This window comes from Drosophila albomicans, chromosome 2L, assembly GCF_009650485.2.
Source record: "Drosophila albomicans strain 15112-1751.03 chromosome 2L, ASM965048v2, whole genome shotgun sequence".
NCBI lineage: Eukaryota > Metazoa > Arthropoda > Insecta > Diptera > Drosophilidae > Drosophila > Drosophila albomicans.
Genome location: NC_047628.2, coordinates 18,807,672 through 18,834,059, shown reverse-complemented (window position 1 = coordinate 18,834,059; position 26,388 = coordinate 18,807,672). Strand labels below are relative to the sequence as shown.

Below are 26,388 nucleotides of genomic sequence, written 5' to 3'. Positions count from 1 at the left end.
ATTATTATTAAAACTATACTTAAGATATAAGATAAGTTTTACGTTTTTCTTTATGAATTTGATGATAATTATTATTGCATTTCTCTATGTGAAATAACCGAATTTTGAGACTTCAAAAGTTTTGCATTTGCATTATTATTGATATTGGCTTTAAGATTATCATTATACAAGTTTGTTCGTAATTATTATCAACATGACAAACATAACCGGAAATCTTATTTATAAGTAGCTCAATGACTTAATTTGAAATTTGAAATGTATTCATAAATTTGGTTTTAATATAAGCAAGAATATTTCTGAATGGACATTAATATTAAGCTGACGTTGCAGAATATTTCAGAATAAACAGCATGATCTTTGCTTTAAATTAAAATATGTTTGGCTAGAAGTCAAAGGTAGCAAACAACACAACAACATCATGACTGATGAACTTTGCTGAACTTTCCTCGGAGCATTTGATAAATTGCTACAAATTTAAAACTTGAATGTATTCATGAATTTAGCTAGACGAATGAATATTATAAATTGGTTACCGTATCGCAACGCTTTGCAAATGTTGTACACAATTTGATGCTCAATCGCCGTTGGCTGTTTTCCAGTATATCAAAAGAATTTGCAATTTTTCTAAGCTCAAAGCGTTTCATCTGAATGCAAGTTTGAGAGTGAGTGAGTGTGAAAATCTGGGTCAACTGTAACTGAATTTGTGTAGTTGTAAAAGTAAAAGGTAAAAAGTAATTTAGTTTTTTTGGTTGCGGGTGCTTATTCAATTTGCTCTATAAATCACAGCCCACACATCAAAGAGCCAACAATTACGAAACAATTAAATTGTCACATTTAACGGCAGCAGCAAAGTAAACTTAGCCGGTGGAAAGGACACAGTGAATGGCACAGTGAAAGACAACCACAAAAGACCAACAAAAATCAATGAAGTGCCTGTCGGACTGTCTTTTGTTTTCGTTTCTGTGTGTGGGGTTCCATTGCTCAGCTCACTCGACATGCTTCCGCTCTAATGTGCCCTGGCGAGTCGAATCGAGTTGAGAGAAGGAAATGGAAAAAGTGCACAACTTGGAACATAATACGTAGTAGCACTCTGAATGTGAAATTGAACTGGAACTGGGCTGGATTGGATGACTAGCGAATTGGCTGGCTGGCTGGCTGACAGTCAAGGCCAAATGGCCAACGAATCGAGCTCAGGACTCAAATGTCTGTTACCATTATTTATTTGCTGCAAATTAAAGCCCACTGGCTCAATGGACAACCGTGGACGGGCCACAAAGGGCGTGTGAATCGCGAGTGAGGGTGCAGTCAAAAGTCCGATGGTCGAAGTCCGGAGTCGAGTCAAACCAAGTCAAGTGTCAGCATAAATGAAATTTCCCACCGCAAACTTCCGGCATCACAAAAGAGCGAGTTCCGTTTCACCCCGCTGTCGCTGCTGCTCCTATGTTGTATTTGCCGGTTGGTTGTTAACAATGCATGGGCATTACACAAAAGGTCTGAACTTTTGGCGGTTTCACTTTCGCTACCATCGACACACTTCGCTGCCCATAAAGTGCAACAAAACGTGAAAATTAAGGGAAATAAGCAGAAGCTGCAAAAAGGGAAATGTTACTGCACACACACACAGAGGCACACACATAGAGACACAGACAGAACGTGCACACAATTCAATTGCAACTTTGCATCCGGTTCCGTCACACACACCCAAAGCTTTGAACATCTATAGCACAACCACTTAATAACATTGCACATTGCTTCCTTTATTGAAACAGTTTTAGAATGCAGCAAGTGTAGAGTAAGCTCACGGTAGGAAATAACTTCATTACTCTGATTGAATTGTTTAGTGATTCCATTAAATTGTTTGTTGTATTAGTTAAAGTGGGAAAATTTACCAATATGAAATTTAGTATTTTTTTTTATATCAATTCAATTATTTTCATAGCTAATTTAAAATAAGTCTTTATGGTATTTCAACTGTATACCGAAATTTAAATTTATTTAATTATAAAAGTTAAGAACACATTTTTGAGAGAAATTCAACTGCATTTAGTATTAAATTTCACTAACAGTATTTTAAGTCTCTATATTTGAGTCTAAATTGAGTTGTATTTTAATAAAATTATTTATTTCCTCAAATTTTGCAAAAGTAATTAACCAATTAAATAATAATAATAATGGTAGACAATTTTTAACAACATTTTATATTCTTAATTTTCCCAATAAATTATTTAATTTTGCTAACTTAACCAGCCAATTAACTAAATTAATAATGGAAGAGAATTTTCAAGCCGTCTATCGTTTAAGCCAATTTGCCTTTCACAACCAGACTATTTGTAATTTGGCTGCCTTTGGTGGTCGCACACAAATGAGCCGCATCATTTGCCTTTTCGCCTTTTTTTTTAGTGTAGTGTAGGTGTATGCACAGCTTAATCATGCGAAGAGGAACTGTACATATGTATCTTGTAGATAAAAAGCAGGGGTGGATCATCATTGAAAAACGAAAAAGCGAAAAAAAGCGAGTACGATGAAAACAATTTTTAGCAAAGTTCAAGTGAAGCGTTGCAATTGTCGGGTTCCGTTACGTTTCGTTTGAGTTGCAGTTGAGCGTTTTTTTTTTGCTCTTTTGCTAACTTTTTTAATGAACTTGTTGATGTTGTGAGTTTGCGTTTGCACTTTTTATGTGCTGCCTCTGCTTGCATCGCATTGTTGCAGTTGCACTTGTCTGCCTGTCTGCCTCTCTGTTTGCGTGTGTGTTTGACTGACTGTCAACTTACAATTTACTCAAGGGCAATAAGCAGTGTGCAATGTGAAACGCATGCAATTGACTTGTGAACTCGCATATTTGGCATTTAATTAACTCATTCGCTATGAGCACGAGCTTTATTAAATGTGATATCAGATCTGACATTTGTTTGTTATGTTAATTAGTTTATCATATTTCAACTTATTTTCGCAAATCAACTGCTAAATATTTACTCAACTTTGTGGCAACTACTGTTAAAGAGTAGCTCAATGGCTTCCTTGCCACATTTAATGAATTTTCTTTGCCACACACAGCGCGCTGCTCAAAAATCTGTCTCTAAAATATGCAACACACTTTTCGTCATAAATTTTTGGCAGCTCAGCGAAGTCCCCAGCAGCATTAAGCAGCAAAGTCATCGACAACGGCGGCGTCGCTGCATAATGAATTATTAAATCAAATTTAATTAAAACTGTCTAACTAAGCAAATCCCCTTCGTAGTAGCTAAATTGCTGCTGCTGCTGCTGGTGCTTCTGTTGGTGCCACCTCGACTCAACTAATAAATCAAGAGAGCATCGTCTAAAAACGAAATTGATATACCAGCAGTCGAGTACTGCGAGAATACAAGAGTACTACGATGACGACCTGTCGGTGCCCTTGTGAGCTCAGCTCAGCTTTACTCTTTAGTTGTTGCAATTCAATCCGGCAGCACGACACAACGTGTAAAAAGAAGGTAAAAGTAAAAGGTAATGAAAACTCAACCGACAGACATGCTAGACGTGCTGTTAAAATTACACAATACTCACGGGGACAAACAAAAGTGGAAAGAAAACAAGAAAAGAAAAAACATGTCAACGGCAACGACAGCGACACTAAAAGCAAAATGCAACAATTAATGTCATCAACTACGGCAAATATGGCTGAAAGCTAAACAATGGCTAGAAGCGGTTAACAATGCCAAACAGTGTGTTGCACTTCGCTAAATGCAAAAACGGTCACTAGATCTACACACACATACATATGTGCTTCGGTGTGTGTGTGTGTGTGTGTGTATTGCAGCTTATTTGTGTGTGTGCCTGTGGTAAATAGAAAGTAGAGTTGAGCGCGTGTCTCAAATCAAATAAACCGAGTTCAAGGCAAAGTCAAAAGTTGGTTTAAAAATAATTCTGACCAATTTTTATATTAACTTAGTTTTTATTTAGCTAATTTTGTACTATATTACCAAAATTCTTTACATATTCTTCATTTTTTCCAATGAGATAGAATATTCTCAAAATTTATAGTTCTGCAGCATATTTTGTAATCTTATAAATTTCATAAATACTGTCACGTTCATAAAATACCAAAAAAAAAAAAGTTCTTAATTGAAAAAAGCAATCTTAAATAATAAAAAAGTAAGTATTTTAAAAATAAAACAAACAAATACATTGTTAAATATTTAACAAAAAATTTGTAGATATAAAAGCTCTTAAGTGTAGTAAAAAAAAAGAATAAGGTTCTAAACTTAGTCAATAAAATAAGCTGTTAAATATTTAATCCACAATTTGAAGATGTCAAAGTTTTTGGAAAAACAAAACAAAAAGAAAAATCCAAAGAAATATAGATATGGTCAATAATTTGTTATGATGAAAGTTTTTAGAGATACAGCAAGAATGTGTTTTGAGATTTCTTTATTTGAAAGTCTAAATTTCTAGTACTCTAAAGTAAATTTAGAGGGTTTTTAGTTTCTTGTGAATGAAAACATCAATAAAATGATTCTATACTTCTCGTGCGTGCTGTTCGTGTCACGAAACACATCGCGAACCCTCACTAAACTCTATTCAAACTGAGTTTTGGGAGTGCTCGCATATCTATATGTGTGATTGTTGTCAGTATTTACATGTTGTTTGTCACGCTCCCTGACGCTTGACGTGCCACCAGCAGTACCACAGTAACTGCAACAACAACAACAACAAGAACAATAACAGTAAATGCCAACTGCATAACTTGTTGGCTTGTTTTGACTAATTGACAAAGAGCCAAACAGCAGCAGCAAATATGCAAAAGGAGTAAGCAAACAACAAATAAGGACAAAGACCAAACCGAATCAGTCCAAATTGACAACACATCCAATTATCCCATACATGTAAGTGTGTCTGTGACACTAAAATGGAATTAAATTTAATAAACATAAATTAGATAATGGTATGAAGACAACCAGCTAAGACAACAAACACTAAACTAATAAACTACCAAATTGAGTTAAATACTAACCGGAAATTCCCCAGTTAAATAGCTCTAACATAGCTACACAATTAGAGAATGTGAGTTTCGCCGCAAAGTTACGGCCTGAAACTAAATGACCGAAAATTGTGTCACACATTTTTTTGGGGGGTGCCGAAGGACTCTCTGCACTCTAATTAAGCTAAAGCCTTAGCATTTATCTTGTAGTAGGACTTGTAGCTACGCATACGTAGGAGGTTTTTGCATTCATGTTAATAGCAAACTCTTGTTGGTAAAATGCTGTGTGTGCGGCACATAAAAATATCATATGTCAACTGCAGAAGACTCTCGTTGCTCTCGGTGCCAGCTCTCTCATTAAGCTCTTAACCTCGTTCACGGCACTCGCCATACGCACTGTCATACATAAACTCTGAAGGGAGGTGGAAAAAAGTGGAGGTGGAAGCATCCCAGACCAAGGCATGGAGTGGGATTTGGTATACGAACTGCAAGTGAACGTTTTATTACCAATGTCGACACGATTTTAGGGGACGAGTGCTAGTAGCTTTTGTCTTTTACGCCTTGTGGCAAGTTCAATGAGTTTACCCATAATATAGTTGTCTGCTTTTCAACTGAGCTTTAAGCTGGGGCTTCATGGAATTTATGAATGTGTATTACGATCGCGAGTTTACTTCCATGCCACTCGCAGTTTGCTTTTAGTTGCCTTTCAATTAATTTAACTGCCTTTTGCCGAGTTCCTTTACATTGCCCCGACTTGAATGAATGAAATCAAATTAATTACAGAGCGCACGTCGAGGCGCCTTCCCCTTTTCCTGTTCCTTATACCCATGCGTGTTCAACATTCTTTTCATAATTTATTTTGCCTTTTCTTTCTTGTTCATTTTGCGCCCTCGTCCGTTGCCGTCTTTGGCATTTCCCAGGCGCATTTTATCGGGCCGCCTTTTATCATTATCAACTTCATCAGTTAGCAGGCAGCAGGCAGCAGAAAGCAAAAAGCAGACAAGTCTGTTGATGCTGTTGCAACAATATTCGTATAGTGTAGCATAGTTATGCGCATGTGTCTCCTCTCATAATTTGATTCCTTGCACACATGTTTGATTAAGGATATCGACAAAACCTTACAGACAGACAGAGTACAAAACACACATTGACACATAATGCTTCGACGTTCAGCCTGCAGCTGCTTTCTGCCTTCTTGGATTGTATTTCACTTTGATTTTGCTTGTTTCATTTTCTGGTATAGCCCAAAATCTGCCTTTAAGCTATGGTCAGCAGATTGTTGAACAAGTTTTGATTGCTACCAAAAACCTTTTTCCTACTGACCAAGATACTCAGATACACAGAAATCGGCTAAGGGCATTAAAGCCAAATTATGTTCTCAGGCCTCACAGCAATATCGAATTGTTACCCCTTTAGTTATTTTGCAGGAACGTTGATCTAAAATCAAATTTCGCATTAAATAAGAGAATAATATCTGCACATGTTTGGCATTGGCAAAATCGATTTTCTGGCTTTGGCAAATGAAACGCACAACGCATAACTTATAAATGCATTCATAACTATCTAATAAAAACAAAATTCTAACAAAATTCCTTTGTTCAATAACAACAGTCAGCCCACAGCTACCCACAAAGCAAATGCATATTTCATGCTTAATAAAAAATCAAATGGAGGCCAAACAAAAATCTAAAAAAAAAGAATGTAAATAGACCAGAAATTTGCTGCAAATATTTTGCCAAATAGAAAATAGAAAATGTCGGAATTGATGATTGAATGAGGCTGTCAAAGCGAATGACAACTGTCAGCCAAAATGCTGAGTGCCATGGCAAAAGATGGCAGAAAGATCAATCGACTGGAGGATGCATTGAAGTTGATACAAAAATAGCAGATGAGATTTGACGTCATCGATAAGTGGCTGTCGAAGTCGCTGTCGCTGTGGTATGAAACTTGAGCTTACCTCGATTTTTGCTTTTGTATTATTGTCGCTCAAATAACTTAATTCTATAATGAAAGAAAAGAAAAGATTTGGAGGGTAAGTAAGTATATAATACAAATATATATATATATATTAATTAAGTTTCATTAAGACATTAACTGTTGTGACGAGAAAACTTAATCATAAAAACTTGCACAGCTAATTAAACAGGGAGCAATTCAATTAATTAGTGTGAGAGTTTGGCCGCAGACAAAGTTAAAGCCATAAGACTGTGTGTCACCTGGTGTGCACAGGTGTGCTAATAAAAAGCAAAACACACATACACACTCCCATCTAGACAGCTAAGCCACAAAATCAGAAATGTTAATTAAAATCACTGAGCGTTGGGAAATGAAAAGCCCTAGCCACAGACTCTGAGATAAGCAAGCAAAGCAAGGGCACAGAGACTGAGAAAAGGAAGATGAATGAATGTGTAACCCACACACAGTACACACAGTAGCAAATTAATTTTGGGTCTAAATTATGACACTGTCAGGTTAGTTAAGCGTTAACACAGAGACACCGAAAACAACACGTACTCCGAGCTGGAAAACTTTTATTCAAAAAAGGAAAGGATTGCATTCGTCTTAATTTGCTGCTCAATCAATCAATCATAGCGAATGTAATTTCCGGGCACATATTTCTTTAAATATTAAAAGAAAAGAAATCATTTTATTTGTTGTACAACCCGAAATTGAAAACTTCTCTTAACCAATAACATTGCATTTTCTAGAGTTTTTCTCGCAACACACAGTTCGCCATTGGCCACAATAATAAACAAGCGTGATGGGGAGGGGGGAGGAGTCAAAGGAAGAGGAATGAGCTGGTATACAAGGACGTTGAACAAAGCGCAGAGTTCGCATTTAAAAGCGTAATGGACGTAACGGAAATACAGAATTCCGATCAGGAAGTCAGGGGTCAGGAAATCAACTGAAAAAGTGCCAGCAAAAAAAGCGCCATGCAAAATAAAAGCGCCACAACAAAGAGGGAGAACAGGCAAGATAACGAAAGACAGAGAAAGACAAATGCGGGAAGAGGGGGAAAAATACAAATATATTTACTACTGTGTGGCAGAGCATAATACCCAATAAAGCAAACGAATATTAAATTGAACAAAGGCAAATGTCCAAAATACGTTCTGAATTTATGCAGCACATTTTTCCTTTCTCATTCTCTTTGCATTGCTTACATTGTGTGGCTTTGTAATAAATATGTAATATTGCTCTTTATTAAGTCGATATTGAGAGCATAACCAGTATTAGCAGTTATTAGTTAAAGACCTTATTTAGTAGAGCAATTAGCCATGCATTACCTTTAAGTGCTTCTAATCCTTTTAATATTTCAACTTTTGTGCTGGACTAACTTTGGCTGCTTGTTTGAAAATGTGTAGCAAAAGCTTTAAAAATGCGTACAACAGATGCGAGGGGTAGACGCATGGTGAGACCGAGTTGGTTACGTGGTCTCTCCGTAACACAATTAGCAACAACAAGTTGCATTAAAGCGGCTTCTAACTTTCATTAAAAACCACTTAACCCATGCCAGGACAACAAAAAGAAAAGAGAGAGAGAGAGAGACCGTAAGCCGACCCTTTGCTTAGCTCACACAATTCTAATACTTGACCCACCCACTTGACCCACATGACCCACTGTTAGCCAGCAGCAACAACGATGATGTGGTAACATAGAAGCTGCAACTTTGGCCATAGCTAGCTAGTTGGCTTAGTAAGCTTATTGTAGGCGTGTCTGCTGCTGCTGCGTGTGTGTCCAAAAAAAAGGGGTGTGGTCGCACTTCTGCACATCGTTAGTCATATTTTTTACGTGGCAAACTTTTTTTTCGGCTCTAAATAGCAAAAAGAAAAGAACAACAAGAACAAGAAGAAAACAAAAAGAACAAAAATTATATATATATGTTATATGTATATATTTTTAATTAAATTAAAGAGCATTGTGTGATGCCACTTGCGGTCGACGACGACGAGAGGGCAAAAGTCACAAAGTGTTGCCTAGTTTTGTGGGCAAAAGTTTTACACTAACAGACAAGTTCTAAAAATAACCAAAATAAACATTGCAACAAGCATCAATTATAGAAATCTAAAGAGTTAGAAAGAGATATGTTTGTGTTTTATATACAAACAATATTTGCAAACTTTCTGGTGGTTAAAATCTGAATCATTTTTTTAAAAAAAAAAGGGTATTCATAATATGCACAACAACTAAAGATAGAAGCAAATAAAATAAATAAATTCTGCAATATTTACGCACAAAGTTTCTCAGTTATCTTGTACATCTATTTGAGTTACAAATATAGAGTAATGTGCAATATTATAAAAACTTATGTATGTCTCCCAGCGAAGTCATCAGAATAAGTGCAAATATAATTCCACACATATGGCAAATGAAATTCCATTTTGGATTGTAGCAAGTCAACGAATTTCAATTTCATTACTGCTGTTATTTTCCTTTAATTTTTCTTGTGCAAACAAACAAAAGCTGCAAAATGGCTAAAGTTGAAAAATGGCCACGCAAAAACAAGTCACGAGATGTGAACGGAAATTGTGCGGTGGCAGAGCAGAGAATCAGCTGCGGGGTATTGCAGACAAACTGAAAAACTTTGTAGCTACTTTTTCGTTTCTTTGCCATTTTTTTCATTTTTTTTTTGTGCTTTCTACTCGACTGTTTTCTTTTAATGCCAAAGCGTGAAAACAAAAACTTTTTTTCGTCTGCAGCTTTAAACGGCGACACTAATGGCCCGAAATTGAAATGGAATTTGTATTTGTGCAAATATTTTGCGGCCCACATTCAGCCCTAAAAGTAACTCAAAGTAAAGTAAAGAAAAGTTTGCTCAGTGTGGCAAGAAACTCGAATGCATTTGCCACGACATGACGCCACATGTAAGGTGATGGATATGAAATTAATTATAGGGTTTTCCTCTAAGCAAACACCACAGCCACAGACAGGATCCCTTTGCATTTCAAATGATGTGTGTATCTTGTAATAGAGAATGTGTTTTTATGAAGAACTTTTAACTACTTAAAGTTGTAGTAAGTTTTTAGACAATCACTTTTAACAAGTTTTGTTTAAGCAGTTTATCTTAAATCAAGTAAGAAAGCTTTAGATACCAGCTACTCATTTTAAATAAACGCAAAGTCGTGTAGTATTATTCTTAAATTATACCACAAAACACTGACAATATACCGGCGGTCTTATTTGGAGGTCAAAATATACCAAATATCCTGGCAAAGGAGATAAGACCCAATTGCAGTTGGCTTACTTGGCCGTAGAAAAGCATTTCTTAAATAACTTATACAATTTTTATTCCATCACAATTAAATTCTCGGAAATCATAAATATTGTTGTAATTAGTGTCTGTTCGCGACTCTAGCTTCAAAATAACGATTGTTATTCGAGCACTGTTAATTAATGCTATAATTATTGTTATAATTACCATTCGAATATATTCGAATTTCCATATTGTATATTCAAAATGAGATTAGCTTTTTATCAAATTCTGCAAATAAATCACAAATATTGTTCATGCATTTTGCTAATTGAAATTATTTTTATTTTAGTATTTGCTGCTGATAATCGATTGGTCGCCTTGAGCTCAATAAATTTCAAACAAATTTGCATTTGTTGTTTTTTTTTCCTTTTTGGTTTGTTTTGTGTTGACCCAAATGAAACGATTCAATGTTGCGCTCTATTTCCACAAATAAACAAAGCGTTCAAATACACACACAGAGAGCCAGAAGCCACGGCATAATTTTGTGCATTTTGGCACATTTGCGAATTATGCATAGGGCTGAGGGAGACAGAGAAAGGGAAAGGAAGAGGGAAATAGCTGCTGCTGGTCGGTATCATGATTAAAATTACTAATTGAAAAGTTCTGACAGGGGAAATTGGAGAGGATAATACAATGAAGGGTTTTGTGCTACCTTAACCATCATCCATCAATGTTTTGCCTGTCAATGTGGGTAAACTTGAAATTAGCTATTAGATATATCGCCGTTTTAATGGATAGACTTGCCAAGCATATATGTTATAATATATTGCTGAGAATTTATTCCACCACAATAAATACAAGTATTAAAGTGCGATTTACGTAGAATTCATATGTGTGTGTGGTTTTACTTAAAGTGAAATTGATGCTAACGTTATGCAGATTTTGTGCAAAGTGTGTGTGATGCCAAAAACGAAATATGTTGTAAAAACGAGCCAAAAATGTTTGCGAATATATAGAGGTCACAAATGCATTAGAAAGTGCTAACTGGCGTGTGCGTTTAAATCTGCAAGACACATAAATATTGTGGCAAAGTTTCTGCCATTTTTGCCTGATTGTAAATTGTCGCAAGCACAAACGGTAAACAAACTTTTGTGGCCATCGGCAAGTGCCAATCGATATGCTGGCAATGCCAATGCTGAAACTGTAACAGAGCCAGGAGAAGGACGAGGAGGAGACGCTGGACCAACAGACCTGCAGACCAACCGGAGATAGCCAAAATGGTCAGCCAAGCAGACAGGCCAACAGCCAAGTTTGCGTGAAATGTTAGACACATTCGATATTTTTATGCAACCCACACAAAGCTCTCCAAAAATCGTTTGACCGGTCAGGAACTGTGTGTATGCTCAGTGCATATATTTGGCTATCCAGTGTAGTCGCAATTCCTTCTTTGTCTTTTTTTTTTGTCTTTTGGTTCGCCTCTTTTTTGCATTAATTGAATTTGTTTTCTGGCAAGCAAACACAGTTTTTACTGCACAATTTAGCACTTGCGGCTGTTGTGGTCAACACTAAAAACAAAAGTCAACGTTAGCCAAAAGATTTCTAAAAAATTAAAATCAGACCAGGCTGCCAGGCTTGCCAAGTGTTTGCGCTGCAGTTCAACAAATATATTTCAAGGCGCAGAAAATATTAAAACAATATTAAAATTTTGCATGCTAAAAATTGAAAAGTTATAAAAATGTACATAATAAATAAAATATTCAATTCATATTTAGCAGTTTTAATTTACTCATTGCTGAGAATTAAGCAAGTTTGCAAAATATTTCTATAAAACATTTTACCAAGTTTGTATGTAGTTAGCTTGTTGTATTCATTTAGTATTTATTAAACTGATGAAAATAAAATAGTTTCTTTAAAACCTTTCAAAAACCAAAACACCAAATTATGTTAAATTTCTCAAACTGTAGAAAAAGTTTAATGACATAATACAACCTGTTTTAAATTGGATTGCATTAAAGAAACCAGCAGCTATTGTTGCCTTGAACACCTTCCACATAGCAGGTAATATTTTTCGTACTCGTAATAACTCTCTTTCGTTCATAAAAATATGAAATGAATTATTCATTTTAATCAAAAATTGTTTAAAAACTTTCTGCGAAAAGTTAAAGTTCTATTAAGCAGATCTTAAAAAGCTGTCTACTGCATTCATTTATCCCTATTAAGTATAAACAGCATCCGGCTCACAATTTTCTCAGAGCAGAGCTCAAATGTAAGTCAGATGTGCCCTTTAACATCATGCTGTTCTTCTCATTGTTGTTGTTGTTGTTGTTGCTGTTGTGAGTAAAGCATAAAGTGCTTTAACTACTTGCACATAATTCTTGGATAAAATTTTCGTTGTATACGCGTATATAAAAAATTAACTATGCGTACAAGAGAAGACTATGGAATAATGGGTAAGCAGCTTGCAAGGATGTTTCAGCAAAGAGCAACCAAAGCAACAGCAGCAAGAATGCATGAATAGTTTTTTGGAGGGAGGGCGTGGGAGAGCATGGGACATGTGGGGGGGAATGGCATGCTTTGCTGCATTTTTAACGCCTCCTTGGCTACATCAACAAAAATCCCAGACATACTCAGACAAACGCAGTTATAGATGCGTATGTATCCAGTGTGTATGCAGCTCAACAGAAGCAGCAGTCGAAGTGGTGGATGGGGGATTGGAGGGATGGCGGTCAGGGCAAAGTCCTGGCTCATTGGATGGCTATGAAAGTGCCGCCGGCTCGTTTTGTGGTCACTTGAATCAACTCAGCATAATGCACAGCTCAGCTTCGTTCACCACATCTTCTCATCTCATTCAGTCTCTCGCTCTCTCTTTCTCTATCCTTGAACTGACTCGCATTTTCCTTATCTACTTTGTATGTTAAATTTTATATGGCTTGGCGCCTTGGGCCGAATGCTGGAGCTCGGCCAGCTTGAAGCGTTGCGAAGCAGCACGACTTGGTTTTTGGTCTTGAAGCTCGTAAGTGCATTGGGGACTTTTTGCAGCTTGTAGTCCTTCTTGTGCGCTGACTGTTGCTGCTGCTGCTCTCGTTGATGTCCTTAATTGTAAAGATGTGTTAATGTATTCCCTTTTGCAAGTTAACATTTTATTTCGCTACGTTGCTGCGTTCGCTTAAATATGCAAAATGTTATCCTGTTGGTCACACGCCACGTGAAATGGTCGTTCAAATTGACAGCAAATGCTGGCCTTGAGGCACATAAGAGATGTTGGTGAGGGTGGCGTAGGAGAAGGAGGAGTCGGAGGCGTGTCTCTCAGCGTGACACTGAACACGTTTTAACGCCGAGCGTCCGACCGAGGCTGTGACTCATAACTTATGCACATAGATAAGCGACAACGATGGCACACAGCGTGCTTCGTCCTTTTCATGGTTGGTCTTCTTACTGCCACGCTGTTGTTGTTGTTGTTGTTGCTGTTGTGGTTACTGCCATTCTCGTTATTGTTGTTGTATTGTAAATGTCGACTGTGAATGTTTGTTGGGTTTTTGTGGTTTTTGAATGCTGCCGGCCATTTAAGGCAATTATGAAATTTTAATTATTTTCCAACGTAATTATTTAAAGCCATCTTAAAGTCGGTTAAGACCAAAGAGATCACTTACTGTAAATACCGCATTTTATGCTTCATTGAAACTTGGCAAAATGTACATAATTAAGACACTTTAATTAACGCTTAATGAATTAAATAAGTATGCCGCTTATAGCCTCGTCTTCCACTTAAAAGTGCCACTGGATGACAACCAGCATTGTAAGTAATTGTTAATGTCATAGGCAAAATTAAATACTTGTCACTCGAATTCAATATTTATTAATTGAGTGAATGAAAATGTCTTTCGTTGCATTCACTTTTCAACAAAAATTTGAGAGATTTTAACATATAATTATAATGTAATAATATCTTTAACTTCAAAATCAGCTCTTAAAAATCGATTACAACTTTAAAACTTGTCAATCGAAACAAATATTTATAAGCTGAGAAGAAACTAGAGCAATGAAGTGAACCAAATTATTGCCTATTTACCATTAAGAAAAACAATTTGTTTGTTTTTAAACTTCTAAAAAAGTGGAATAATTTTTAGAATTTCACTATTCAGTGGCTTAGTGAAAGGCAAGTAACATAAGTAAGAAAAAGTAGAGCGTGCTAAACCCGCTACTCATTTTCAATAAAATATGAAATACTATACAAATTTAATATTTTTCAATATTTCATTATTAATTGGCTGAGATTTTTAATAAAAGGTATAAAAAGTGAAACCTTTAATTCAGCTTTTTCGATGATGTATCAACAGAAAATGCATTTCCCTCTTATATGCCATAATAACATAAAAGCGAACTTTCTGATATTATTTGCATTTCGCGTTTCGCCATTGCCTCAATTATGCTATATTAAGTATGTCACAAGTGAAGCGAATTATGCCTCTTCATTAATAGTCGGGCGCTGTTTTTAATCGCCTTTTCGTTTTTGGTTGGTAGTTAATATTATTGGCAAAGTGCTTTGTGTCTCTCAATTTAAAGTACACACTCACTTTGTCCAGGCAACTGAGCTTTCAATTGTTTTTCTTGATGTGTATAAGCTCATGGTGCTTAACCACTCAATTCACATGCCATTAATTATGAAAATATTGGCCAAAACACTTTTCGTAGCAACGATAACGGCGGCAACGGACACATCCAAGTATGCTTAAGCGTACTTGTATTAAATTTAAAGTACAAGCATTTACCGCAATATTTTCGCTACACTTTACCGAAATTGAATTTCGTTCGCAGTTTGCACTTTGGTTTGCTGGCATTGTAAGCTACAAGCATACACACACACACATACACACAATTCACAAGTCCAGGCGACAGCCACACTTAAAAGCACACACACACTCGCACACTCACACACACACACATTCACGTGCATACACTCGTACTTATTGTATGAAATGTATTGTGTTTTTGAGCTGCGTTTCGTTTGGTTTGGCAGCCGCCATGGCTGCTTCACCTGCTCCACTTTGTCCAGCTGCCAATGTGGCTGCCACATTTTATGCTTTGCGGTGCGTTCTTTTATTCTGCTTTCCTCTTTTCTCCTTTATATCCCTCTCTCTCTCTCTCAGCCTCAACCTTTCGCTCTTGTGTTTGGCTGGCTGTTGATTTTAATCCCATTTCCATGGGTATATTAGTTTTATCCTGTTTGTAATCTAGCTGCAAGTACAGCTCCCAGCAAACAAAAAGCAATTTAATATCAATAAAATATTAAACAAAAACTAAAAGTCAATTTTTGGAACACAAATAATTGCTTTATATTTTTATGATTTTAACTTTACGACACACTTAAACTATTTTTCGTTTTAAAGGCATTAAAAATGTCTATAAAAATGATTTTACTGCCTATGGCGAGTATCTCGACAGTCGAGCAGACTCGACGCTCAGTCTCAGCTTTGCTTAAGTGCATACAAGCACAATATTTTTGCACCAAATTAAGGACACACCCAGACGAAAGCCTACCACAAAGGTGGGCTCTCAGCACAATGCAAAAAATGCTCGACAATAAGAAAAAATTTGTGAAAAGCGAAAATACTCGGAAAGAAAGAGAAAGCGTATGGAATCGCTCGCTCGGCAGGCGGTAAATTAAATTCACTTGCCGAAAATTAGCAACGCTTATCGTAATTGCGGCCTAGACAGCCACGTGGGCGTAACAGATTTGCGCTTTTAAGTTACCCCAAACACGTAATACGCCAAGGGCAAGTAATGCGAGTGGGAGGGAGTGGAAGGGCGGGAAGAACTTCTGCCGTCTCTTCTGTCTCGGTTAGCCAGTTAAATATAGGCACGAGACGTACGTGCAATTATTCAAAGTGCAAAGTCTCAGTCTCGTTTGTGCCACCAACAAAACAAAACAAAAATAAGAAAAAAACGTGCAACTTTTTGGAGGTCTAGGAAATTGCTCATAATTTTGAAGACGACAACTTTGTTAACTTTGTTAGCCAGTTTGTGTTGTTGGTTGGATGCCATGCTTGCTGCTGCCACCAAAAATAATGTTTTTATTCCAGTCACCGCCTAATTTATTGATGTAATTTGCTTACCCAGCCTGCTGCCACATTGCATATTAATTTGGCATAAACGCACACACACAGCAGCAGCACATTCATTCACAAATTACCCTAAAGATTATATGTCCTGGCATGTTGAGACATTGACATCAATGTCATTGTTGTTGTGTGTCATATCAGTACTTCTGCTCCTGTCGTTGTTGTTGTTATTGTTGTTGTTGTGGCATTGGTAACGCGTCGCTGAGGATCAACGCCAAATTACCCTAATCAAATTGCCATTGTGCATATTTTAAGTTAATGAGTGCGTGAATTTAGATCGAATTAGCGTGTGTAGCAACAGCAAATAATACAAGTGTGAGAGCTACTTCTAGTTAAAGCAACAAATTAGAAATTCAAAGCACAGCCTCTACAAATTGAATTCAACTTGGCAGCTCATCTTTAATTCTTCCAAATTTAATTAGCCATTCCTTCAGTCAATGTGTCTAAACTTTTTTTTCTTGTTGGCAACAGCCAGGTATAAAATATTTAATACTATATAAGAAATTAATCAGACAATGGCTCCGCTCATAAGATAATAAAGATTTGTTTTGCGCAAAGCAGTTTAGCAAATAGAAAAGTTGTTCGGTATAAAACTAAATGTGGAGTAAAGCATATAAAAGTCTTAACAAGATATAAACGGACAATGCACCAAGAAGTACGTAGAAAAATAAGCAACGATAACTGAAAACTTCAACGAGGTCTCGGTCACACACTCAACTACACACACATACACACACATATATATATATAACACACATATAAAGTGAACTTCTGGGCAAACACCTCAAGTATGGCAAAAGGGTAAACTTTCAGCTTGCATAAGCTCTAGCTGAACTTTTATTTGTATGTCTCGTTCGTTCACGTTCACGTTCTCTCAGAAGTTTGGCCAGCATTTATTTCGTGTTTGTTGTTCCTCGATTTTATTGCTGCAGTAACTTCAGCTGCAGCTGCAGTAGCAGCAACTGCTGCAGCATCCACGGCTCCAACAAACCGAAGAGCCGCTCTTTCGCCAGAGAACGAAGTGCACTTTAAATTACTCGAATGATACTTGATGGTTACAATCAACAGTCGTCGACTCCTCTCTCGCTGCTCACTCTCCTCTCCTCTCCTATTTTCTTCTCTGCTCATCAACAGGTCAAATAGGGCCGCCGCAGGCAGAGAGACTTCATTATTTTGATAGCAATTAGCAAATTGAGTTTTATAAATTTCAAGTTGTCTGTCTTGCAATTAGTGCAGCTCGACTGACCAAATGAAAACTTTTGCTGGCTTACGCTGCGTATGCTTAATATGCTTCAATTCTTCCATTTGCCAGTGGCACGCGTATATCAACGCACTTCGTTTGTGGGGCATGTTATTGGTGTGCCCCGCCGTAATTAACTTTTGTGCAGCACAGCCAAACATTCGCTTTCAATGTAAATTTTTTTGCCAACTTGTTTTCGCATTTCGCGTTTCTTTTTTCCGGCGAATCAACGCGAAAATCCACGCAACGTGCCAAAAGGCAGTGGATGAAATAAAAGTATGTGAAGCGCTAATGTATATTCTGCATCGTAAGAATATGATGGAAAGTTGTTAAAAATATTTTGATATGTTTGGTTTTACTTTTAAGATTCTACATTTCTTCAATTTTCTAAGGTCAACAGCTGCTATTTCAGTATCTATATGTTGCCCTCTACAAAATTATTATTTAAGCGATCAACTAACAAAAATAAATATGCAAAAAAAAAACCGTAATATAGTTTGCTTCTGACACACTGCTATTTCAAAGTTCACAGCTGTTGCTCCTTCTCTGGTATATACTCTAAACTTGCATACCCTCTTTTAGTGTTTTTCTCTGACTACAGGGTATTAAAAGAGGTCATTGCTTTTGAATAAATAAACAGAGCATTTTTTTCTTCAACAGCAATCATTTTTTTGGACATTTGTTATTGACACAAGTGGCGAGAGCTGCTGCGTGCAGATATTAACTGTGATTTATTCACGATACTCATAAATTTCGTGCACATCAACAAAAATACAGACAATTTTAAAGTTGAGTGACATTTTCCAAAGCAAGATATTTAAATAAAAAACTTGAAATTATATATAAAATCTTTTCTAAATTCTAAATTACAAATAATGCTTGAAATTAGCTCTGAGCATTTAACGTAATTGAATGAATTTTCCAATCTTAAATTTGACAAATTAAGTGCTTATTTGAAGTTTCATTTGCTACCAAATGAAGCGGAATCATTTCCTTTCGCTTGATTTGTGTTGTGTGTGTGTTTCCACACACGAAGAAACAACAAAACAACCAACAGCTGTACACAGATATTATGATTATGATACTTTAAGCTAGAGAATGTGTTGCGTTTTATGTTTATATCGCATCCATATTTATATCACGAGCTGCGATATGATGACGATGACAATGTGAATCGTGTGTCGATTGCTCCCCCCTCTGCTCCCTTCATTTCGATGTCGATGTCGATGTATTGAACCGCGTTGACAATTTTTTTTTTTGGCGGCGTGCAGAATATAAATAAATAAACGAGTCTATATGTATGTCAAGTTCTATGCCTCGCATATATTCACTCAGTCTCCGCCTGTGGCAAGTGGCAAGTGGCAAGCTGTCTTACGGTCCGCGCAACGTGTGTGTGGCATAAAGCGGCTTTTGTTGAGACTTGTTTTGTTTTCGTTTTCGTTTTTCGGTTGGGGCATGCACAGTTTATTTTTACTGTCGATTGGCGCGATTTCGCGCCATATCTATGGCGCTCTCTGACAAAAGGCAAATGCGCCCATTTGTCATTTGGACAACGAGCTGACAGTTGGCAGCGGCAGCAAACAAGACGCGCTTGTTGCCAGTTTGGGAGCAGATGGAAGGGGTTTTGCCTCAGTTAACGTCCCACTATCGAACTTGGTTATTTGTGAAAATTTAATGCAATTAACTTTCAGTTTTTTAATAATAAATAAGTGCGATGCACAAACGAAATACTCTGCAAAGATGTGGAAACAAATTAATGCTCTTAATGCGCTTTATTTGATGTCCACACATTCAGCTTTCAGCATGCTTTTAATTGAGAATCAATTTATTAATGTGTAATACTCCTACATATTTAATTAAAAGAAAATTGCTTGCCTTTTTAATTTTTCAAATGGACTTGGCCATGGCCAGATTTACATATATATTTTAATTCAGCTGGCCGCATGAAAGGCAACAAAAGGCGATGACAACAACAACAACGACAACTGAAATGAACGGACTCAGCCAAAGGCAAATAAAATGTGACCCAAACGTATTATTTTGATATTCCTCGTAAATGAATTTTGCCAATGGAAATGCTCAGCTAAAAGTACAATTTTAACACGTTTTTTTCCCCAACATTTTATTAAATACTCAACATATAGGATATCTGACGATCGACGAAATGTATTTATTGCACTCTTGCTTTATTCTTACATTTATATTTTGCCATTGAAAGCAAAATTAAGACCTTGTGCCTAAGCCAAATGTGCTATCAGGCACATTGATATGAAAATAAACACAGGCCGCTAATCAAATGTAAGCTCATTTAATGTTTAAATAAACAGAAATGAGTTTCAAGGCAGCAAGCAGTCGAGCAGTTTGATTAAAATTGGCATAAATATTGTTTTCATGACAAATAAAATGGCGCTTAATTAGCTAGCAAAATACTTGAAATGAAAAGCGAAAACAAACAGAAGCGAAGCGAAAAATACGCACTCGCAAATAAAAAGTTTTGGTTCTCTTTCGAAAAATATAACATTAATTTTATTATTGAGCTAAACGGGTGGAGCTTGGAGGGGAAGGGAAGAGGGGATTGATGCGGGGACAACTCGAGCGCCACAATCCAACAAAGTGGCGCACTCCATGGGACACAAGCACAAAAAAAAAGGAAAAAAATACTCCACTCATCACTTGCTGTGGATTTATTTGTTATTTTGGTGTGTTCGTTTTTTGTTTGTGTATTTTTGTTTTCAAGTAAGCCTCGTTTTATTCCCTTTGAAGTGGCACTGAGTCTCGCTCAGATCGGTAGCATTTCTCTCTCTTTGCCATTTTCATGTGTTTGTGTAAGCAAAATAAACTCAACGTCAAGTTTATGACTTCGACTGTGGCACAATTCTTGTAAAAGACTTTAACGCTTTTTTAATAATTTTTTATTGTCAACATTTTGTGAAGTTTCGCCAACGACGACATTTGAGACGTCCTCGACTGTCGAATCTGCCTTTATTTTTTGCTGGCAAAGCTTTCACTTTAATTTGTTCATTTAGTTGGAATGCTCTCGATGTACTTCACAAAGTTAAATAATATCCTTCTTTTTGCTGTCATAAATTTTTAAATCGAAATATGATGCTGTCTCTTTGAGACCCCCCACCAAGCTGTTGATTGAAATGTGTATTGACAGAGAGAAAGGTTGAGTTATCAAGTGTAATGGAAATGCAACTAATTAGCAAACAATAATAATAAACCTAAAACATAATTGAATTATTTGTCTTTCAATTAAATGCGCAACTACTAAAACAATTGTAGCAATCATAAATTTATTTATATTCAATTTATATTCACAACATTTTTTCACTGCCCCAAAAAACACAAAAAGGTTAATTTCATTTTGTCGATTTTGTCGTTTCATGAACATTGCACAGCCAAAAAAATAAAAAACAATATAGAGCAATTTGAAAATGGCGGAAATTGAAACTCGATGCTGTGAATGCAAAAAAAAAAAAACGTTGTAGGTCGATGGGATTGAATTGTCACAGCTGCAATTTTTCAACTGTCAAATCAAAATATAAAACCAATTACTTTTAATGATTAATTACTTTGAACGAGCCATTGCGAACAAATGTTGAAAACCACAAAATGATTTTGATTACGAGACCACACAGTATATGGTTGTGTGTGTGTCATGGTGCAGTCAACTTTGATTTGATTTATGATGCGACACTCACCCACACATACAAAGGAACAACCCTTCTGCTGTCAGAAAACCCCAAGTGGCATCACGAGACGTTAGCGCTCAAAGCGCTTCTTTTCATGAACTTGCAACTTAACCCCGACCGACGACGACGACATGAAAATCACCTTAAAATTCATAAGTTTGTCAAGTGAAATTTACACTCACATTTGACGGAGCGATGGCAGGTCTAAAGCCCGCAAGTAAAACAGCAGCTGCATGTCATTAACTATATGAGCCCAAGATATAATCCCAACTCGGGCGCCATGGCGTATGAGTAATACAGGCGCCAAACTTTTCAGCGCTTCATTTTTTAAACATTTAATACACAAACATACACACACACGAAAGACCTTTGACTCCATGTGGAGATGAAATTCGTAGGGTGAGTATTTGCCAACACCTTTTTCTCATTTTCAGCCCTACTTTCTATCCCATGTTCCTATTTTCATTTTCTTCCTTTTGCTGTCTGGCCATTTAGTTGCCATCAAGGATGCGGATTATGCGCATGAAAATGAGAGTTAATATTAAAAATTATGCATAAAATGATGAGAATGTTGATGCTAATGATGCGGCATAACAGCAATTGAAAGCGAGCCACAAAACAAAATGAAAAGGAAAAGGATTATCATCATTTTACGTAAAATGTGTATGGTTATTTGGTAAGTGCAAGTAACCGAATATGATAATTACAACTTGTTGGCCGCAGCTGGTTGAAAGGCAAGCCTTATTACACCCTTTTTTTATTTTATTGTTTTTATCAAGTGACCAGACGAAAGGGCTCCATCATCGTGTTAACCCCCAATTCACCTGAAGCATGACGAATGAGTTGCTCAAGTTTACCCTTCAACTTTCAACTTGAAAATTTAATACAAAATACACAACAGCTGTGATCAAAAAGTTGAGCCATATAATAATGCAAGTAATTCAATGTTTTATCGAAGCGAAACACTTGCGACTTGCGACCATGAATGGCAACATTTTATAGCCAACCTGTTGTACGGCCAAAAAATACTTATTCTAAGTACTTCATTTAGAAATTTCGAAACCAGCCAAATTTATTGGCCACAAATTTCACTAAGCGCGCTAGTCCAAAACCAATAAAATTTGCTTAATGTCGCGATATTTATGGACCCAATTTCTAGGCGCTAATTTATAGGCTCGCCAATTGCAAATTATGAGCAAAGATTTCAGAAAATACATTATATTTTTATTTTTAGAGAAAATCGATTTCATTTCAGCGGAGCAAACTGATCGCTTTAAATTGGCTCTCAATTACTTGTGGTTGAAATGTATTCGAAAGTGACGCTAGAAGCCCCTTAAAAAGCGGAAGTTCTGTCATGCGATATACTGACAAGCATTATGTTGATTCTGCGGTTAATGGAGACATTGAAGCAAGTGTAAGCTGACAATGAAACTGAACAGCAGCACAGATAATGAGAATATGGGACAGTTTAAATGAATAAATGCTTTAAGTGCGTTCTTTTGAGATGCAAATTTAATTTAAATATTCAAATTTGAGCAACGTTGTTTTATGTTTTGTCTTTTCACACACACTCACCTTATGTGCAACGGCATGTAAATCGAAAAATTACGAAAAATGTCAGTTTACATTATGCCTCCTTGCGGCAGGCTGCTGTAAATCATGGCAGAGAGAAACACGTACACTCACGATTCAAACAAACTCGCACTTCACGCTCACACTCTCAGCGTATCTAATCTAGTTGCTTGTGCAAATATTCAAATCAGTTGTTGGCATCCCCAATTAAATAGGGTTCTAAAGCAACCTCAATGCACACACGCTCACACACACTCAACGTCTGAACGATGTCACCAACTATTCACATATAGTATTCACACTTTATTCAATAAATTCACAAAGAATTCCCTTTTCTTGTCTGTGTCCTGGACACATTCGATTTTAAAAGCCCCGCTCTCAACACTAGAGGCCAAAAAAGACGCGACTCCCAAGAACCAGAAACGAACGACAGCCAACGAATGAACGAACAACGTCCGCACAATGTGAATGAAAGACGAAAACTGAATTTGATTGGATGAATTAAAGTTAAGAATGGTCCTCGACACCGCTGCCAAGCCGCTCAAGCTCGAACATGTTGCAAGCCCAAGTCAAAGCGAATGCAACATGTTCGCAACGCAGCTGTCGGAAACGAAGTTAACTTCGTGCATTCTATGTTTTTAGTCGGCGAATGGCGTGAAATGATCATTGGCTTTATGCGATTCAAACAAGATTTTAATAGTTGTACTATATTCACACATCTACGATTTTTCAGCATTTTTTTAACCGATTTGCGTACTTAGCGGTACGGGATCTTGGCAGATGTCCACTCAAGGCGTGAAGGGTCCAAGATTCAGCAAGGAATTCGACTACAGATGCATTAAAATGTGAAATGATTATAATAACTTACCCAGCATTTTCAAGTCCCACATAGCTACAGTTATAGATCTGCATGTCTGCAAAAGAAATAGACAACAAACTTAATAATAAGTATTTCAAAATGAACTATAATTAAAGTCTTTTATTTTGTGAGTGTCAAAGTGACAGCTAACTACTGGGAAGAAAGTTTAAAAATTGCACAAATATTTCTTAAAAACAAAGAAACTTTAATAGTAGAAAATAAAGTTAAGGGAAATCGGCACGCAAAAGCAATGAAAATTCCGACCTACCGCAATAAATTCCGCGTCGCGAATGCCAAAAATGGAGAGTGAAATATCCCGCACAGACAAACACACTTAAGCGCAAAGGAAATGTCGCCAGCACACGCACAGATGTTGTCCTTAAGGCTACACACACGCACACACACACATACGAACGCTCGGGAACAAAGCCACGAGTGCAAAGGTGGGAGCGTCATAAATCCCGCTAAGCCAAAACAAAACATAGCTAGCCAAGTTCCCAGAAGAGCATCATGCATCAAGCATCAGGCAGGTGGTGGATGCCCCTCACATTCGCACAGCCTTTTTGACCTGACACAATGCTCCACATTCGATGTTTTGGGCCTCCAACCTCTTTGTCGCGGTTTGAAGCGATTCTGCGCAAAGGTCGCTGCAACCCAACAGCTGTTTAGGCCAATTTCCTTACCTAGGACAACATAAAAGACGTAGGAACTCTACAACGCTAGTAAGACACGCAGCTTCCCAAGCAAATGAAAGACTTGCATTCTACATTTTAAAATAATTATTTATAAACACATATTAGAATAATTAGAGGCAATATTCACAAGTATTCCTTAGCCAAAATTGCTGCAAAAATGTAACTGCACAGAAAAATACTTCAATTAAATCACTCATAGTTCAACTGTGTTGCTTGCTTACCATGGCAAAGTTCACCAGCCGCAACAAGAAGTCGTACAACAGCCGCCACCACAAGGTCCACAGGGACCACAAGAAGAACCACAGGGTGCACAGGAAGGACCACAGCACGGACTACCTCGGGGACCACGACAAGGAGCACACGAAGGCACAAGCGGAGGATGCGGATAACATCCCTTTCGAAATGGTCGAAAAATCATTGGCCCAGGTGGGCAAGGTCCAACATAGAATGGATTAAATTTAGTTGCATAAAACATTCTGCAAAAATCTTCCTGGCTATTGTATTGTTGTTCTAATGCTATAATTAATCTAGATTAATAGTTTATGTGCATGAACAAAATATATTTTGTTTACTCACATTTGGCTATTGTTTTTTTTTTTATTGTCGGGCTGAAGAAATATGTGAATATATTTCCTCAAGGCTTTGAATTATTCTATTTCAATTTGCATTTTACGAGTTGTTTACAGACGAAAACTTCCCAAACGAATAAGGTCGGAACCAATAGAAAAGCTAGTCGAAAAAGTGTTGTTACATGTTTTTCAAAGGATACTAAAGTGTTTAAGATTTTAAAACAGCAATGTTTGAAAGTAAAAATTTACATCTTTAATTTGTAAAATCGAAAACAAAATAAAATAGAATTGAACGAGGAAAAATTCACACATATTGTCAGTATCTTCAGCCAAAATGAAGGCGTGAGTTGTTGCTAAAACAGAAGATTTATCAAGTCTAGATTATGATCAGAGACACTCGACTTACCACAGTCAAGTTTTTCGTCTACCAACCGCAAGGTGCGCTAGTGCAACAACCGCCTCCGCAAGGTCCACAGGGACCACATGGACCACAGCTTGCACCACAAGGACCACAGGGACCACAAGGACGACATCGAGAACCACAGCAAGCCGCAAAGCGACCGTAAGGCCAACAGCCTCCACGAAACGGCCGAAATATCATCGGACCAGGAGGACATTCTCCAACATAAAACGGATCGAATGTAGTTGCGTAAAACATTTTGAAAATCTTCCTGGATATTGTCAGTTGATCTAATGCTGTGATTAATTTAGTTTTATTTTTATCGCAAACTTAATGCTCATTCACAGTATGCTATTGCTTTTGTGGCTGAAGAAATGTGTGAACTTTTTAGATTTCCTCCAGATTTTGGATGATTCTATTTAAATTTGCATGTTAAAAGTTGTTCAAAGGCGAAAGCATTCCAGAGGAATGAGTGCTCAGAGAATCGAAAAACTTTTCAAATGCTTCTCAATGGTTACTGTGTTTTCGGTTATTACGAAATTATTTTGTATTTCCCAATATTAAATGCATATTTTGAATAATTTATTACTTTAATTTGTCAGAAATTGATTCAGCATAAAATGTAATGTTAAGAGGAAATTAAATTCACACAATTTTTTTCAGTCATAATGGCGGTGGATGCTGTAGATAAATTATTTGAATATGTAGATCATCTATTATTAAACGCTTAGTATATCTCTTACCACTCTCTTGGTATTCGTTTGTTTACCAGCCACAGCTAGTCGAAGTGCAGCAACCGCCATTGCAGGATCCCCAAGCACAGCTTGAATGACAAGGACTACATGAATTACAAGAACCACAACTAGATCCTCTACAAGGTGAAGAGCATCCATGAGGCAAACTGCCTCTGCGAAAGGGTCGACATATCATTGGTCCTGGAGGACATTCGCCAACGTAAAATGGATTGAATTTTGTTGCATAAAACATTCTGCAAAAATATTCTGCTTGTTGAAAACTTTACTGAAGAAATATGTGTGAACTTGAATCTCCCCTTTTTAAATATTTTTAGTTGTAGATACTTAGAGGGA

General features: G+C 36.9%; 1 protein-coding gene and 1 long non-coding RNA gene across 5 annotated transcripts in view; both read right to left on the bottom strand.

Annotated features, from left to right (window-relative positions):
- Nucleotides 1–23,753, bottom strand: part of LOC117563512 (leucine-rich repeat-containing protein 15) — a 68,333-nt gene extending 44,580 nt beyond the window's left edge. The window contains exons 1-2 of one of the 4 annotated variants that reach the window (XM_052003108.1): nucleotides 23,646–23,753; nucleotides 6,915–6,958 (exon numbers count right to left, since the gene is read on the bottom strand). In XM_052003108.1, the coding sequence (XP_051859068.1) occupies nucleotides 6,915–6,958; nucleotides 23,646–23,667 (66 nt within the window). In that variant the 5' untranslated portion in view covers nucleotides 23,668–23,753. Of the gene's footprint in view, nucleotides 1–6,914; nucleotides 6,959–22,780; nucleotides 23,215–23,645 lie in introns of those variants that run through there. The other 3 variants (XM_034241889.2, XM_052003109.1, XM_034241888.2) reach the window with 3 other exon arrangements.
- Nucleotides 23,754–25,306: 1,553 nt separating this feature from the next.
- On the bottom strand, nucleotides 25,307–26,378 carry LOC127565282 (uncharacterized). Its single transcript, XR_007954652.1, has 2 exons — nucleotides 26,044–26,378; nucleotides 25,307–25,981 (listed from the first exon to the last, which is right to left on the bottom strand). It is a non-coding gene; the product is annotated as an uncharacterized LOC127565282 (long non-coding RNA).
- Between the last annotated feature and the right edge of the window lie 10 nt (nucleotides 26,379–26,388).